The sequence below is a fragment of the Tachyglossus aculeatus genome, chromosome 17 (genome assembly GCF_015852505.1).
Source record: "Tachyglossus aculeatus isolate mTacAcu1 chromosome 17, mTacAcu1.pri, whole genome shotgun sequence".
In the NCBI taxonomy this organism is placed as follows: Eukaryota; Metazoa; Chordata; class Mammalia; order Monotremata; family Tachyglossidae; genus Tachyglossus; species Tachyglossus aculeatus.
In genome coordinates this window covers 48,119,033-48,135,232 of record NC_052082.1, presented here as the reverse complement: position 1 = coordinate 48,135,232, position 16,200 = coordinate 48,119,033, and the positions used below count along the sequence as shown (strand labels likewise).

Below are 16,200 nucleotides of genomic sequence, written 5' to 3'. Positions count from 1 at the left end.
TGGTTTATACCTATAGTTGAATTATGGTAATTTGAAGACGGTTAAGGTGGCAAAATGTTTTGTGGATAATTCCATAAATCGTCTGAAATCTTCAACGCCCTTCACTCACCTTTCCAATTAGCCAGAAATGTTTTTAAGAGATTCTGCCGCTGCCAGACAGAAACAGTCCCTCAGGTGAGGGGGCAGAGAGGATGGGCAAAGCATTTTTAAAACAATTACTCTTCAAAACTTAACCTGGTCACTGTTAAGCGTGAGACCATCGTGTGAGAACAGTGAAAGCGCTCACCCACTCTGCCCTACCCCGACATCTGCAGACAAGTCAGAGGGCCCCAGCCCCTCAAAATGAGAACCTGACAACCTCTTCAAGATGCTACCCTTTTCCCACTTCATCGAAGATATCCTTCCCTTACCACGTTGTACTGTACTCTCCCAAGTGCTTAGTACAGTGTTCTGCACAAACTAAGTGCTCAGTAAATATCACTGATACCTCGTCCCACATTCCTCCTCCAACAGCTAATACTCGGTCAGTATAGGCTGAGACAGAAAGCGAAACAGAGAGACAAAATCCCAAACAACGACTTCCTTTTACTGAGAGCGGAAAATTTATTCACTGAAAACAACCCCAGACATCCAGAATTTCATTAGCAGAGAGCACACTCTTGCCAGTTGCATAAACTAATACAGCACACTTGTTAATACTAACCATTTTAATTAAATTAATAGCAGTTCTGGAAGACAAACTCAGTTGATAGAAAATATAAAAATTTTTACTGTACAAATTTTACATCACATTCAAAAAGAAAACAGTTCCATATTTATCATACCATCAGACACTCCATTTATACACTCCGGTGCAATCTTAGCTAATACAGCAGTATTGTACAGCCCCCGGAACAATTTCACATTTACACATCTGAAAACAATACAGTCTTAGAGGGCCGGTCACTCCCTCCCTATAGCAGGAGGGGAAGAATTACAAACAGGAATCAGACGCAGCAGAAAGACTCGGTTGCCTCACAAATATTTAGAAGGAAAACGGACGCCTCTGACAAGCCCAAGGCATTTGAGGAAAAACAACCTGGCAGGGTGCAAGACACTGGGGAGGTGAAACACACACCAATTTCCTTCAGGGTGGCTGGCAAGAGGGCACTGGGCTACTGAATTTATACCTTGTAGGCGGCTACTTCAAGTGAGAAAGTCTTGGGGGACTCCCAACTTTAAATTCTGCCTCTGAGACTCCCAGTGAACACTGGCCCGTCACACAGTTACAGCGACCTTGAAAACTGCCGGCATGGCGATGGACCATCCCAGCACCCCATTTCAGAGGCTGGAGTTGGCTGTTTCGTGCGGCTAAGATTCACAGTAAACACCCATCCTTCAGTTGTTTCTGACCAAGACTGACAGGAACAGAGATGGCAAGGGGCGCTTTGTTCACTTCGATTCACAGTTACTTTAAAACATGAAAGCGACGAGTAAAGGGTCCTTTGCTACAAAAAATATAAGTTGGCAGAAGGAGGGGGAAAAAAACCAGAAGTGGGGGTGATGGAGCATTTAAGTACCTTGATGCAACACTCAGCAACCAACTCCAAACTACCTTACGTTCAAGACTTTTGTGTGAGGAACCGCAGCCTCAGATACCCAGCACGGTCTGTGGTCTGTCCAGATCCAAAAGAGAAAATGCTACATTCATTTCTGCCCCCGCCATCAAGGGTTCGATGCTGGGCAGAACGGACCGGCCGGATTGGCTTTCGGAGCCTCCATCTGCTCTTGCTCTGGGGATGATCAGGAAACTGACTGTGATCAGAGAGAGGGGAGGCAAAATAGCTCCATGGGCTAACAGGAGCAAACCAGGCCCTACTGTCAGCCCAGCTGAGCAACGGAAGCTAAGAGGCTTTCTGACCTCCGCCTCACCTCCAGACCCACCACCATCACCCGTGGGTTCGGGCCCTGACAGGCTACAGATCAGGAACTCAACTTGTCAGTCAGTCAGTCGTCTTTACTGAGCGCCTACTGTGTGCGGAGCTTACTGTACCAAGCGCTTGGGAGAGTACAATATAACAGATACATTCCCGACCCACAACGAGCTTACAGTCTAGAGGGGGAGACTGAAACCTCATAAAGAAGAGAAAGACACACAGTTCAAGGCCTACCTTAGAAGCCTTCCAATTTCAACTCAATGAGTTCAGAGCAGAAAACTGGGCCTCATCAGATTTAAGGCTGAGCACAATAACAACATCCAGTGTGTGAAACGGTGCATGGAAATTCTGCCAACTGGTCTTCCACAAGTGCTTGGTGCCTTTCAGGATATCTCTTCAAAATTTCTGATTGGAGGACGGTAGATCACGGGTTTCGGGTCACAGGACATCTTTCTCATCAGAGAATTGGGGCAAAATTTCTTTGGCCCAAGTTTAAAAAAAAACAAAACACATTGCACAAAACTTCCACGTCATGTGTCCTGGAATGGGATCTGCTGTTACCACTCTACACTTCCCAACTAAGGATTAGTTGGGAGCCTGGTACTGCACAGTATAAACTCAAGAGAATGGGAACCAAGGCAGGACGTGGGTGGCTGCAAAGGCACCTGGAAAATAAAATTCCTGAAGACTGGTTGGCAGAACTTCCTGATTCTTTCAGTGCCAAGGCAGAGGGGCTTTAGGTCATAGTCCAGAGAGGAGTTTGGGCTGAGCTGAAAGTCCTTGGAGAAGAAACCTCTCAAGGACTTAGAGTCCCATCCCGCTTCCTGATCCCCACAATTTCTCCCTACCTTCTTTCTCTACATCATTTCCTACTTGCTTCCATTTTTCCTCCCATTTTAGAACTTCTTAGTGAGGGCAGAGGTAGTTCTCAAAAATGGATCCCAATTCAGTCCCACCTCTACTAGAAAGAGCTTGTATTACCTGGACGCTCTTCACCCCAACCCCAAAAGGCCCTCCCGGCTTTGTGCCTTCAAAACTCAGAGTGGAATCCCTCTTGTCCTCCCCTGCCTTTGAGGTTTTATGGCTCCTTCCCAATCCCCTTTGGACACTGGGATTCTCTTTGACCCAGTTCCAGGCAGAAGACCCAAAAAGTCAGGCCTTCCAGTGATCCAGAAGGGAGGCAGGCCCCAAATGAATTGGATCTCTGCAAACACCCCAGGTTCTCAGTGCCACGGAAACATAGACCACCAAGCTGAGAGGGGATTCTCATGGTTCCCGTAAGGCCCAGTGGAAAGGCCAAAACTGTTTCCACTTGGATGGTTCCTCCCTTCATTGGGAGACCTAGGCTGTGGGGACACATTGTGCCTCAACCTCTCTAAACCACCCCAAGCACTTCTTAATGCCAAAGACACTGGATGCCAATGGCCAGGAACTATGTAGTGTTCTACAGTGAGCCTTCCTTGCCAAATCAGCGGAGCCCTAGGGCGCCTCTGAAGCCAGGGCCAAAGCCTCATGGCCCGGTGGCATCTCCTGGGCTCCGGAGTCACTGACCAAGTTGGAAGATCAAACGGCTCTCTGGACTCACCAGCCTCCCAGGGCAGCTCAGAAAAGGGGCGTTAGCGCTCGGGAGTTGGCTTTGGGCAGCCCGAGCGGGTTGCCAATCCCTCCAGCCCTCCCGTTTCCAGGCCCATGAGGAACAGAGTCCAAATCCTCCTGAAACCACACTCTAAAGAAATTCCCAATCCTTGGAGAGGTGCCCAGATTCCAAGTCCTTTCTGCCATCGGCCCTGGCTTCTGAGCACCTTGGGAAACTCCCAAGGGGGAGCCGGGAATGATGCACCGCACTGTTTCCAGATCCGCCTCAGGGCTCAGGTCCAATAAGCTCGTCACCTTTATTATTATCAAATACAAAGTCACTCACAAAAACATACATGTAAACAGTTTTTAAATAACACAGGGAGGGGAGGGAGGGGGGTGGTTTGCACAACTCCCAACTTCGGGAACCAACATTCGAACACACATGTTCAATCAGTTTTAATAGATGTCGGTAAATCTTCAGGGTACGCCTTCCTCGCTTTCCTTGTTGGTTGGCATCCAGGAAGGTGTTCTGTTGTTTGCGGGAAGTCTTTTTTCTTTTTCTTTTTTTAAACATACACACACACACCACACATACACACACACCAAACCAGCCATAAGACAACTGCACGCCAGGCTAGATCTTTGGGTTACTGGACTCCAGGCTGCCCAAACCAAACCTTTCAAATCGGGTCACAACTTTGCTACTGTTAATGCTGCAAAGAGGAAAAAAGAGTGAGTTACATCTCCGCCGATGCTTCTGCAACGGAGAAACTCCCAACCAGGAGGGTTTGCATTTTTCCAACAGTCCAGCAGTTAGTCCTCTGAGGAGCCAGACCAGTCCAAGAGTAATTGAGGTCCCCGATCCATGGCAAGGGTATTTCTCAATTCAGCCAGGAAATGGACAGGGCAGGAGATGAGGGCTAGCTCCAGTGGCCAGGCCCCACTCTGCTGCCCTTCCTTTGGGCCTGGTCCTCCTGACAATAGGTGGGCTATACCTCCACTCTTCTCCAACTAGAGCAGACCCGACTGGGGGCGGAGAGGTGAGGGTAGGGGATCCAAAAAGAAAACTTCTGAAGACACTGAACAACCAGGTCCCAGAACCAAGTCTACACCAAGCTCTGTCCACTCAGTTGGTAAGAGGGCAAAGGAAGCAAACACTTCTCTCCTTGCTCAGAAGTGGCACTCTGGGCATACAGAAGCTCAAAAACAACAGAGTGGTCCCTTTGACCTGTCTGGCATTGGAATACTGTGCCAACAGAGGGGCTGCCCTTTGAAAGACAAATTTTCAAGCTTAAAAGCCCGCAAAGGTCAGGTGGGGGAAAGCAGCAAATACAGGGGGGGATTCTACTGGGAAAACTCCCATTTGGTGATTCTGTAAATGAGGTGCAGCTGATTCACTCTTTCAATCATATTTATTGAGTGCTTACTGTGTGCAAAGCACTGTACTAAGCGACTGGGAGAGTACAGTATAACAATAAGCAGACACATTCCCTGCCCACAATAAGCTCACAGACCACTGTAGGCCATTCTGGGAGGAACTGCGTATTTGGCAAGGGCCCACATTCTCTGCCTGGACAACGTTCGCCCCCTCTACCCCAAGATTTACTCAACCGGCATCTACTAAAAATGAGACAGTTCAGGCTCGTGGTGCTCAGTTGCGGCCGAGTGCAGTAACTCACATCCAGGAGAATCCCAGGTACTCAGAATCCCCCGGAGCTAGTGCAGAGTGATTTCCCAACAGAAAAGAGCTACTCAAGCGTACAGAGAGAGGGAAGGATGACTGAGAAACAGAGTCACGAGGAAGGATTCAGAGAAGTGCAGATTACGTCACCCGAATTAGAGCACAATCTGAGTTTGCATTTAATAGAAGAGGTAATCGCTCCAAGTTTGTCGATTAGAAGAAAACCCCTGTGGGGACATGCAAGGCAGCCCAGGAGCTACAACCTATAAAAAGAAAACAGAAAGAAACAAAAACACAACACACAGTCAGAGAGAGTTAGTAGCCAGGGAAGCTGCGGGACACGAACGTTAGAAATAGTGCTGTTCCCGCACACGAGCTGGAACAGGGCGTTAGTTTTCAAAGCCCGACATTTGGAATTAAGCGGGGGGAAGTGTGACGGCAGCTGAGCATGAGAAAGAACAACAGAGAATTAACAAATTTTCTTTGAGATATGAGATAGATCAGGCACGGTCCCTGTCCCACATGAGATCACAGGCCTAAGTGGGAGGGAGAACAGATGTTTCATGCCAATTTGACAGATAAGGAAACTGAGGCACAAAGAGATTAAGGACTTACCCAGGAGGGAGGCGGTAGAGTGGGGACAAGTATGTGATATTCCTGACTCCCAGGGCCCCTGCTCTCTCCACCCAGCCTTCTAGATAAATTGCTCTGATAAATTGATCCGTTCCCAGGGGATGTTATTTTAATGTTATTTTAGACTGTGAGCCCACTGTTGGGTAGGGACTGTCTCTATATGTTGCCAATTTGTACTTCCCAAGCGCTTAGTACAGTGCTCTGCACATAGTAAGCGCTCAATAAATACGATTGATGATGATGATGTCTCTATCCCCCTTTAGACTTTAAGGTCCCTGTGGGAAGGGTACATATCTACCAATTCCATTGCACTGTCCTCGCCCAAGCGCTTAGTACAGTGTTCTACACACAGGAAGAGTTCAAAAAATGCCACTGATTGATGGATCAACCTTCCTCACGTTCCCATGCTGCACTTGGAAAGAAACTGAGGTTGGTGGCTGAATGGCTCAAAAGAGAGCATGGCCTTTAGGAGTCAAAAGGACTTGGGTTCTAATCCCAGCTCTGCCACTTTTCTGCTGTGTGACCTTGGGCACGTCGCTTAACCTCTCTGTGCCTCAGTTACCTCATCTTTAAAATGGGGATTAAGACTGTGAGGCCCATGTGGGACAACCTGATTAGCTTGTATCTGTCCCAGTGTTTAGGACAGTGCCTGGTACATAGTAAGCGCTTAACAAATGCAATTTAAAAAGTCCCTGAGATAGCAACAGTTCTAAATTGAGCCTGTGTTCCTAGAAGCCAACTCTTACTTCTCTCCTGGCCGCTAGCTGGTTGGATGAAAGGAGGTTTTCTCTGGAGTCACTCAAGACAAGTGACAAAATTGGGGCTTTCTGAGTCTGCCTGGCTCTGCTGCTTGCTGTCCATCAGCTTCTGGGGGGTCTGGCAGCCCAAAATCAATCAATCAATCGTATTTATTGAGCGCTTACTATGTGCAGAGCACTGTACTAAGCGCTTAAGAAGCCTGCACCCCTCAGCAGTGTGGAGTTATTGCTCCCAAAGTGCACGTTTGCTCCCCACCCGAACTTGGAGGTTCCTCCCAGCTCAGGGCTTGCAACAAATTTATTTATTTTATTTTTTATTATTTATTTATTATTTATTATTTTTTATTCTATTTATTTTATTTTGTTAGTATGTTTGGTTTTGTTCTCTGTCTCCCCCTTTTAGACTGTGAGCCCACTGTTGGGTAGGGACTGTCTCTATATGTTGCAAATTTGTACTTCCCAAGCGCTTAGTACAGTGCTCTGCACACAGTAAGCGCTCAATAAATACGATTGATGATGATGATGATGATCAAATAAGACCCCATAATCCAGTCAGACATTTACCAGCCTCCACACACATTTTTCTCACTAGCTTGCTCTCTGCCTGGGAAGTGAAGTAGTAGCAAAATGAACTACTTTTGACACCCTTTGCTCTGTTGCCCTGGGTGGACTGCCAGAGAGCAAAACAAAATGTTAACCAGGTGAAAAAAATTAATGGGATATTATTGGCAGTCTGAGTGGATCTGTGTGGATGTGTGATTTTGGTTTCTTCAGAGGGTTTGTCTGACCAGGAGAATTCTAGGATTAGAACCCAAATTGGCAGTCAAATGAGCTGCAACTCTGTGGCTGAATGAGTTTGGGGGAGGAGAGCCGAACTGAGAACCAGGATTTCATGAGGTGAAATTAGCCATTTTGGTGGCTCAGGGATGTGGCTTTCACAGCGGCTTCACAGTAGCTTTCACATGTGGCTTTCTACAGTGCAACATTTTCACTGTGAGTGCATTTCCTATGAAGCAACTCAAACTGTCCTAATTGTCACCTCTTTCAGTGTGCCTTTGTGGGAGGTATTCCATCATGCTTCACTGCCAGATGCTTTTGGCCATACCTTACCGGGGCCGAAGATGTGGAGCTGTGAGCATCAGCTTTTAGTGGGAGAAGGTGAATGGCAGGAAGGAATCCCAGTGTCTGGGAGGAGCACCGGAGAGGTGAATCTCAAGAGGCCAATGTCAAGAATAAGCTGGGGCATCAATCAAGTAGTATATGTCGGGCGAGAGCTACCCCCAAAGAAAATTCCACTCGCCTACAAGCTTCTTGGGGGCAGGGACTGTGACTTTAAGTTGTATACTGCCCTCCTAACAACTGAGTAATAATAATAATAATGATGATGGCATTTATTAAGCGCTTACTACGTGCAAAGCACTGTTCTAAGCACTGGGGAAGCTACAAGGTGATCAGGTTGTCCCACGGGGGGCTCACAGTCTTAATCCCCATTTTACAGATGAGGTAACTGAGGCACAGAGAAGTTAAGTGACTTGCCCAAAGTCACACAGCTGACAATTGGCGGAGCCGGGTTTTGAACCCATGACCTCTGACTCCAAAGCCCGGGCTCTTTCCTCTGAGCCAGGCTGCTTCTCTGAGTGTGCTCTGCACACAGCTGGCCTTCAGTAAACACCAATGAGGAAAAGATGACACTGACTCCTCACCTTAATTGGCTACTCCTATATGGAATTGGGTGTTATTGCCAAAGCTTTTCCAAATAAGGTTCAAGAAGAGTCAGGGAGAAGGAGGTGATAGTAGGAAAGACAGGGAGGTGTGGTTGTGTGAGTGGCAATTCCAAAGACAGGTGTAGATGTTAGATATCATCAGCCCCCTAGTTTTCTGGAGAGAAATTAGCTCTCAACACACCAAAAATAAAACCGGAAACTCAAGAAGATTTAGATAATTAGAGCAAAAGAAAACTTTAATGATTTTGCCTTAAAATGGGCAACAGAAGTTAAAGCTTCTTGCTTCACCATTTTTGAATTAAATTTACCGAGCAGGGTGGTCAGTGGAGGGCTCTGAAACACAGCTTAGATGCCACAGCTCCAATAACAGCACCAGAACCACCATAGGAGCTGAGTCTGTCCTGAATGACAATGGGGATGATCAAGGCTTGAAAACTTCCTGGAGGGCAACTCAAGGAAACCATTGGCTTTAAAGCTCTTAATCACTTTGCCCCCTCCTACCTCACCTCACCACTCTCCTACCACCCAGCCCACACATTTGGTTCCTCTAATTCTAACCTTCTCACTGTACCTCTATCTTGTGGCTGACCACTCGCCCACATCCTACTTCTAGCCTGGAATGCCCTCCCTCCTCATATCAGACAGATAATTGCTGTCCCCCGCCTCCTCCAAAACCTCATTGAAGCACATCTCCTCCAAGAAGCCTTCCCTAAGCCCTCCTCTCCTCCCACTCACTTCTGTGCCGCTCTTACTTGCTCCATCATTCATCCTCCCTCCAATCCCCACAGCACATTTGTATATATCTGTATATACCTGTAATTTATCTATTTATATTAATGTCTTTTCCCCCTCTAGGCTGTGAGTTGGTTGTAGGCAGGAATGTGTCTATTATATTCTACTCACCCAAGCGCTTAGTACAGTGCTCTGCACAGAGTAAGCGCTCAATAAATATGATTTAATGAATTAATGAATGACACTTTTCCACTACTGGCTGAAAGGGATGTGCAGAAAGGATAGGCATTTCCTGCTGTTCACTTTCTACCCAACTAGGTAGCGTTCTCTAAGAGGGGTGAGTGATATAGATCCTGGTAAACTATTTCTTAGCCCACCACACAGCTTGGAGAAGGTACGAGAGAGATAAAGTGAGCATGAGAGAGAGAGAGAGAGGAATTATCCCTGGCCCCCCCGCTCCTGTCTGTCTATGAACCATCTCCTTGTGATTTCCAAGGTTCCGGTTCCCCTTTCTCAGGCCCCTGTTGAACAGCCTGAGGAGTTCCTCTTTCTGGGTTTTGTTTCAGGCAGAATGGGTCCTTCAGCTAGAGGGTCAGAGAATCATTCACCTGGAAGAGACTCCAAGAGTTCATCTGGTGCAGGCCCCTACCTCCAAACAGATAAATAACTCAACCACTGTAACCAATGGTGGTCTTTTATTTGGCACAGATCTCTCCAGAGGGTGAAGTCTCCACTCCATGACCTCGCTTGGTAACCACCCCAGGGTATATCCCTTCTGCCTTATGCCCCTTCCCAAATTGTCCATGCTCCCATTACTGCCCACTTCCTCTTTTTTCCCATCCTGCGGCACCTTTCCCACAAAAACCCTTACCATTACCCACCCTTTCTCTATGCAAAACGAGTCCAGATCCTTTTCCCAGTTACAGGACAGTCAAGGGCTGTCGACAAAGCAGCCAACTGGCTAAGCACCAGTTTGTTCTTTCAGCTAAAAGGGAAATCATTTCCATTTGCGAGACGTCAAGACCCTCAGGAAACAAAACTTAGAGAGGACTGGGCGGTTAGGTGAGTGTTCATTGGCACGAGGGAATCTACTCCTCCACAACAGGACAGAAGTTCTTAAAGTCTGGCTGATAATAATGTCCTTTCGGGTAGTAGCGGGACCGCCAGCGGCTGGGGGGAAGTATCGCCATTTCGCCAGGTGGGACACGGTCCAGGCCGTTCGGAAACCAGCGTGACGTGAAAGGTGGGAAGAGTTCCCGGCCCAGAAGGTGGATGGAGGAGCGGCAGGAAGTGCAGTGGCAAGGACAAGGTTGGAAAAGAAGAGCAGGCAGGGAGGCGACAAGTCAGATGGTCCGTGAAGTGTGGAGAAAGAAAGAAAAAAAGAAAAAAAAAGGAGAGAGAGAGAGAGAGAGAGAGAGAGAGAGAGAGAGAGAGAGAGAGAGAGAGAGAGAGAGAAAGTGAAGTGACTCCCCAGAGGGATGGTCCCAGAGGAAAAGAAAAGAGAAAATGAAAGTTAGACATTCAGTATGCGGAAAAAATGCTGCAATGAACAGAAATGGGTTGGAAAACATTGACACTGGTTTAATGGGCCTTGATATGGGTAATGTCTCCCTGGGTAACCTGGAACAGTTGACCGTATTGTCAAAATTGGGGTAATCCAGACAGCAATGATTTTAGCTGCACAGCTCCACAGATCAGACACTCTGATTGTAGTATGGGTTTTTTGATTGGCTGATTGAGAATTTTCTCCCCTGCTTCTCTCCCTCCCTTTATTACCATATATTCAGTACAGATTGAGCCCATTAAAAAATAAACCGCTCTCCCCGGTCCCATTTCAGTATTCACTTTAGGGCTACTCCCGATGTACCACTTCACCATTTAGGAATTAAGAAATGCTGACATCTCTCAATGCCCACTAGATTGTACGCTCGGTGAGAACAGCGACCTGGGCCACTAATGCGACTGAACTCTCCAAGTGCTTAGTACAGCAAGTACAGCTCAACAAGTATGATTGGTTTATTGATGAATGGATTTCCACAAACCTAAGACGCACTCAAACTCGTGATTCTCTTAAGACAGATGGATTTTTAAAGCAATAGATTTACCCCCACCCATCCCATGCATTCAGATTAAAGGGGGAAACTGTAAAACCTGATGGGGTAAAAGGGATTTTGTAAGCCTTTAGTTTAGAAGAAAGAAGTATAACCAATAATGGCCTAAACAGTAGGGAATCCCAGGCTGTGGCTAGCTCTGGGGTGCCTAAGGAACTTAAATATAGCATAAAGTCCTTCTAAGGGAGAGATCTTATCTTCACTTCTCCTTTCCACAGCACCAACAACGAGTTTTGCACCCAGGAGGAACTTAATAAATTCAGTCCATGGTAATAAAATGCAAGGAGGGGATAGGGCTGGGGAAACCCAATTACTCAGTCCCATTTCCTTCAACCTCCCCTAAACTCATTTTGAAGAGATGGCCTTATCTCGATGAGATTTGACACTAGGTATCCAGGGCTGATAACCCAAGGAACATTTCCATCAGAGTGGCCTACGGCCGTCTTACATCTTAAGGACTGCTCAGAATTAGGGTAGGGAACGATAGCTGAGAGGGACAGGATAAATGATGCTAGCTTGGCTATTGGGTCAGGAAAAGAAGAGAGTGTCATGGGTAGGAAGAACCTTGGAGAACGTTAATGACAAGTCATCCGGTGAGTAAAGGGGATCAGGCCCCACACCCCAGGGAGCAGCTCTAGGCTGGGCCTGGAAGGTTTTGGACGATTTTCTTTTTATATGAATAACCTAGGAGTGAAGGGTAAGTTTCCTCTGTGGTGGGCTGTGGTACTAAAAGAAGAAAGTTAGCTTTGGTTAATACTCACAGTGACTCTTTCTGAAACCGAGACCGGGCTGTGTAGGGTGAGCATGGTGTTGGGGAGGGTCACTGGGGGTCTACTGGAGGATTTGGACATGGGGTACTTACTCAGCTGATTTCCAGAAGTGTCCCGGGTGGGAGAGCCGCCGGTTCAGTTTGGGCAGTTTCTCCAACATTTCCATCAGCAGGGTGAAGCTGGGTCTCTCTTGGAGGTCCAGAGCCCAGCAGGCCGACAGGATCTCCTGCAAGGGGCCCACAGGCCGGTTGGTGGTGGGACACTTCCCAGGGAGACCTGCCACCCCACTCCTCCCTTTGGGTGAGAAAGCTGAGCCCTGGAGCAGCTGTGGAGAGCCATCTCCACTGGCTGGTCTTGGGACTGCTTTGCCGGCCCCTTCCGGCCTCATTTTTCCCCACCCTGAAAATGGGGATGATGAACACCTCTTCTCCCTCCCTCAGAGTGTGAGTCTCTTGTGGGACAGGGACTACATCCAACCTGATGAACTTGAATCTACCCCAGTGATTAGAACAGTGCTTGACACATAGTAAGCATTTAAATACATGCTTACACACATATATACACACATATAGAGAGCTCTCTCTATATACATACATATGGAATAGCGGGGTGAGTGGGGTTTATGTATACATCTTATATATTTATGTGTGTATATGTATATACACACATACATACACACAAACACATATATATATATGATGTATATATAAACCCCACTCACCCCACTATTCCATAACTCCCTGTCTCTGATTCCCCACAAGCCAACTTTCTAGACTCTGGATTCTCCCACTATTCCCCCATCTTTGAACTTCCACCCTACTCACAGGCAGACCACAGCTTTCCCAAACCACTTCCTTCAACAAGAGTGACTCGATTAATTTCCCGGCACCCTAAGCCACCTACTTCCCTCAGCAAATTCTAGCACTTCAGAGTTTATTCATACCCAACCTCAGAACTCTTGCTTATAGGTTTATTCAACTGAACATTCCATTTGTTATTCTGACCACTCTAGTTGAAATTTTTTTTATGTCTGTCTCTCAAATTAGAGATGAAACTCCTTGTGGGCAGGGAACGAGTCACTTCTTCATTCTGTACTTCCCAGTAAACTGTATAGTGTCCTGTCCTGAGTGGGCAATCAATAAACGCTACTATTAATACTACCACTTCTCCTGGGAGCACCTGAAAAAGTGCTGTTTGTGGTGAGACAAATGAAAACTGATCACAGCCTAAGTGCTAGGAGTCATAGGTGCCAACTTTTCATTTTTTAGTGCCGAGGCAAATACCGGCAGGGATTTTATTCGGGGGCAGAAGGTTTTGAAGCCTGCCCTCTCCCAGAGTTAACAAGCCAGAGAACCTGATTCTGGATCACCTCAGCCCTGACTGGAAACACTCAGATCTCGTGAGAGATCTGAGGAGACGGTGAGTCCAGCACAGGAAACTGGGGTTGGGGGTGATAGTCTCCATCAGCCTCATGGAGTTGATCCCCTATTAAAGCTAATTTTGTTCTACATTTTCCCCAGTGGCATAGGAGAGGAATTGGATTATGAAATCTCCAGGTTTGCGGACGACACAATGCCCTTCCTGGTCGTGACAAGGCACACAAGTGAGGATAACCGATAGGAAAGCCTCCTGCTTAGACTGTGAGCCCCATGTGGGACAGGGACTGTTTCCAACTTGATTAATAATGATGGCATTTGTTAAGCGCTTACTATGTGCAGAGCACTGTTTTAAGCGCTGAACACTGTTCTATCTTGTTTGATGACGATGATGGTATTTGTTAAGCGCTTACTCTGTGCCAAGCACTATTCTAAACTCTGGGGTAGATACACGGTAATAAGGTTGTCCCACGTGGGGCTCACAGTCTTAATCCCCATTTTACAGATGAGATAAATGAGGCACGGAGAAGTTAAGTGACTTGCCCAAAGTCACACAACTGATAAGTGGCAGAACCGGAATTAGAACCCTCGACCTCTGACTCCCAAGCCTGGGTTCTTTCCACTAAGCCATGCTGCTTCTCTATCAACCCCACCTCTTAGTACATTGCTTGGTATATAATTAGCACTTAAATACCATGGTTGTTATTAAACAGCTGCGTGAGTGGTGGGCAGAAGGATGGGAGATGAGGTCCCAGCGTTTAGAACAGTGCTTTGCACATAGTAAGCCCTTAATAGATGCCATCATTATTATCAACTGCAAGGCAAAGCACCCGGGGAAAAAAAGAATAGTGTAGATTTCATCTCCATTGATGCACGCTTAGATTGAGCTGCTAGTCCCCACTCAGGAAACAGATCTCAGAGTTTCTGTGGACTGATCATTTAAATCACTGATCAAATGTCCAGCAGCAGCTAAAGACACCATGTGAAATCTGGGCACCATCAAGATGGAAGGTAGAAATCCAAGTCAAAGGCAGTTTCACCACTATGTAAGACACGTTACTCCCGCGTCTAGGATAGAGATGATCATGTGAACTTTCAGAAAGACATCACAGAGCTGGAGAGCAAACTGTAAAGTGATCATGGAGCATGAAGAAAAATTTCTTAGTGAGATATACACAAGATTACGGACTTCAGCCGGGAAAGATGGAGATGGAGAGGGGACATTCCCTGAGTCGACAAGATAGTGAAGGGTGAGAATGGGGCAAACGTGGCATTGTTGTCTCCCAAATCCCACCTCACCATGGGGCGGCGGGGAGGAGGGAAGGATTCCCCCCAGTGCCTCTTGAAAATCGGAGACTCAAAGAAACAAAAAGAAACGCTTCCTCACACGGTGGGTTCCATTCCCACAGGAAGTTGAGCACACTAACACTCTCAGTAGTTTCACGAAGGGCTTGTGTGAATTCATAATGGGTTTCTAGAGGGAAAGCTGCCACTGTCGGAAACAAAATCCTGGGCTGGACGGACCATTAGACTGATCCAGGAATGGTGATGGTCATCTCTCTGTTCTCCTCTGAGGTGGCCCAAACTGCAACCGGGTTATCAAAAGACTTGTAAGGATTATACGATATGCAAAAAGAAGAGATTTTGACTCTCAGGGCCCCTGATTTTATTCAGTGTCATGTTTCATTCTCTTGAGACGGTTCTCAAAAGCAAAGAATTGGGAGAAAGGAGGAGATGGCTTTATGTTTGCATGGCACACGGTTTACTGGTTAGTGTTTTGGGGAAGCAGTTTATTTCATGATCCCAAACCCTCCTGAGGATGGGTACCCATTTAGACTACAACAGTCATCTGGGTTTCAATCAGAGGGAAACGGATTTCTTTTCTCATTTTATAGCTCTTATGTGAATCACAAAATTCTCAGACTCACATGATATTCAAGGAGTCATTTACTTCATCCCCCTGCCTCCAGGAAGGATGGGTCTTATCCCATCCCAGGGGACCTACCCTAATCTTATAAGTCTTCAGAGAATCTACAGTCTCTCTGGGTCAGATATTTCAGGGTGTTCACACCAATCTTTATCAAGGAGAAACGGTTGCTGGGATTGAGCTTAAATCTCTCTTGCGATTTGAAGCTATTTCTCTTTGTCCTCAGCGAAAATGGAGATCATCTACTCCACACTCACAGGATAGTTCTCAACAAAAAGCGCTTAATAAAGGCTATTACTACTACACTGTCTTCCCACCATATACTTTAAGACTGTAATCAAGTCACTCGGCCTTTTCTCAAGGCTAAATAACATCATTTGGCTTTCCTTGAATGATTTTATTTCAAATCCCAAGATCACCTCTTTCAGAGGTGATCAAGTATCTTCCTCAACAGCTAGGCCCAGTTGGCAAGAGTTTTTTTTTTTTTTTTTAAGAAAAGGGAAGATGTCCATGTTTGGTTTACTTACACTAACTTCCTTCCCCAAGCTGACTGTAGCCAGAACTTGCTTCACACCTTCCCAGCTTCCAATCTGCCAGATCAGGGCTTCAGCAGCTTGGTTCTTGAAAGGCCAGTCTCTCGCTTGGAGTTCATACCAAATCGTTCTGAAATATCATCCACACAGTGAGGTCTTCCCCACGGGCGTCCATACAGTGAAGCTTTCCCCAGGGGTCTCCTACTTGATTTTCTGGAGGGACAGAGCTTTCAGCAGAGTGGATTAGCAGCATTGGTTTGAGGCGGGCGCAGGTAGCATAGATCTTAAAGATACCAAACTTTTTCCCCAAGGAATTTTGCTGCAAGTTAGAGAATTTGGCTCCTCTAGGCCAATCTCCATGCCGAGAGGCAGGAGGGGAGGGGAGGCTAGGAGAAGGGGAGGCGGCAGGAGAGAACTGGGGAAAGGGGACTTTCTGCGGAGTTACTGCCCTGGCTGTAGAC

At 46.8% G+C, this 16,200-nt stretch overlaps 1 protein-coding gene across 4 annotated transcripts in view; it reads right to left on the bottom strand.

Moving 5' to 3' along the window:
- Positions 1-579: 579 nt before the first annotated feature.
- Positions 580-16,200, bottom strand: part of KSR1 (kinase suppressor of ras 1) — a 162,320-nt gene continuing 146,699 nt past the window's right edge. For 2 of the 4 annotated variants that reach the window (XM_038758759.1, XM_038758757.1), the window contains 3 exons: positions 15,734-15,869; positions 11,996-12,129; positions 9,269-10,192 (listed from right to left, as the gene is read on the bottom strand). In XM_038758759.1, coding sequence (XP_038614687.1) covers positions 10,111-10,192; positions 11,996-12,129; positions 15,734-15,869 — 352 coding nt within the window. In that variant the 3' untranslated portion in view covers positions 9,269-10,110. Of the gene's footprint in view, positions 5,439-9,268; positions 10,193-11,995; positions 12,130-15,733; positions 15,870-16,200 lie in introns of those variants that run through there. The other 2 variants (XM_038758760.1, XM_038758758.1) reach the window with 2 other exon arrangements.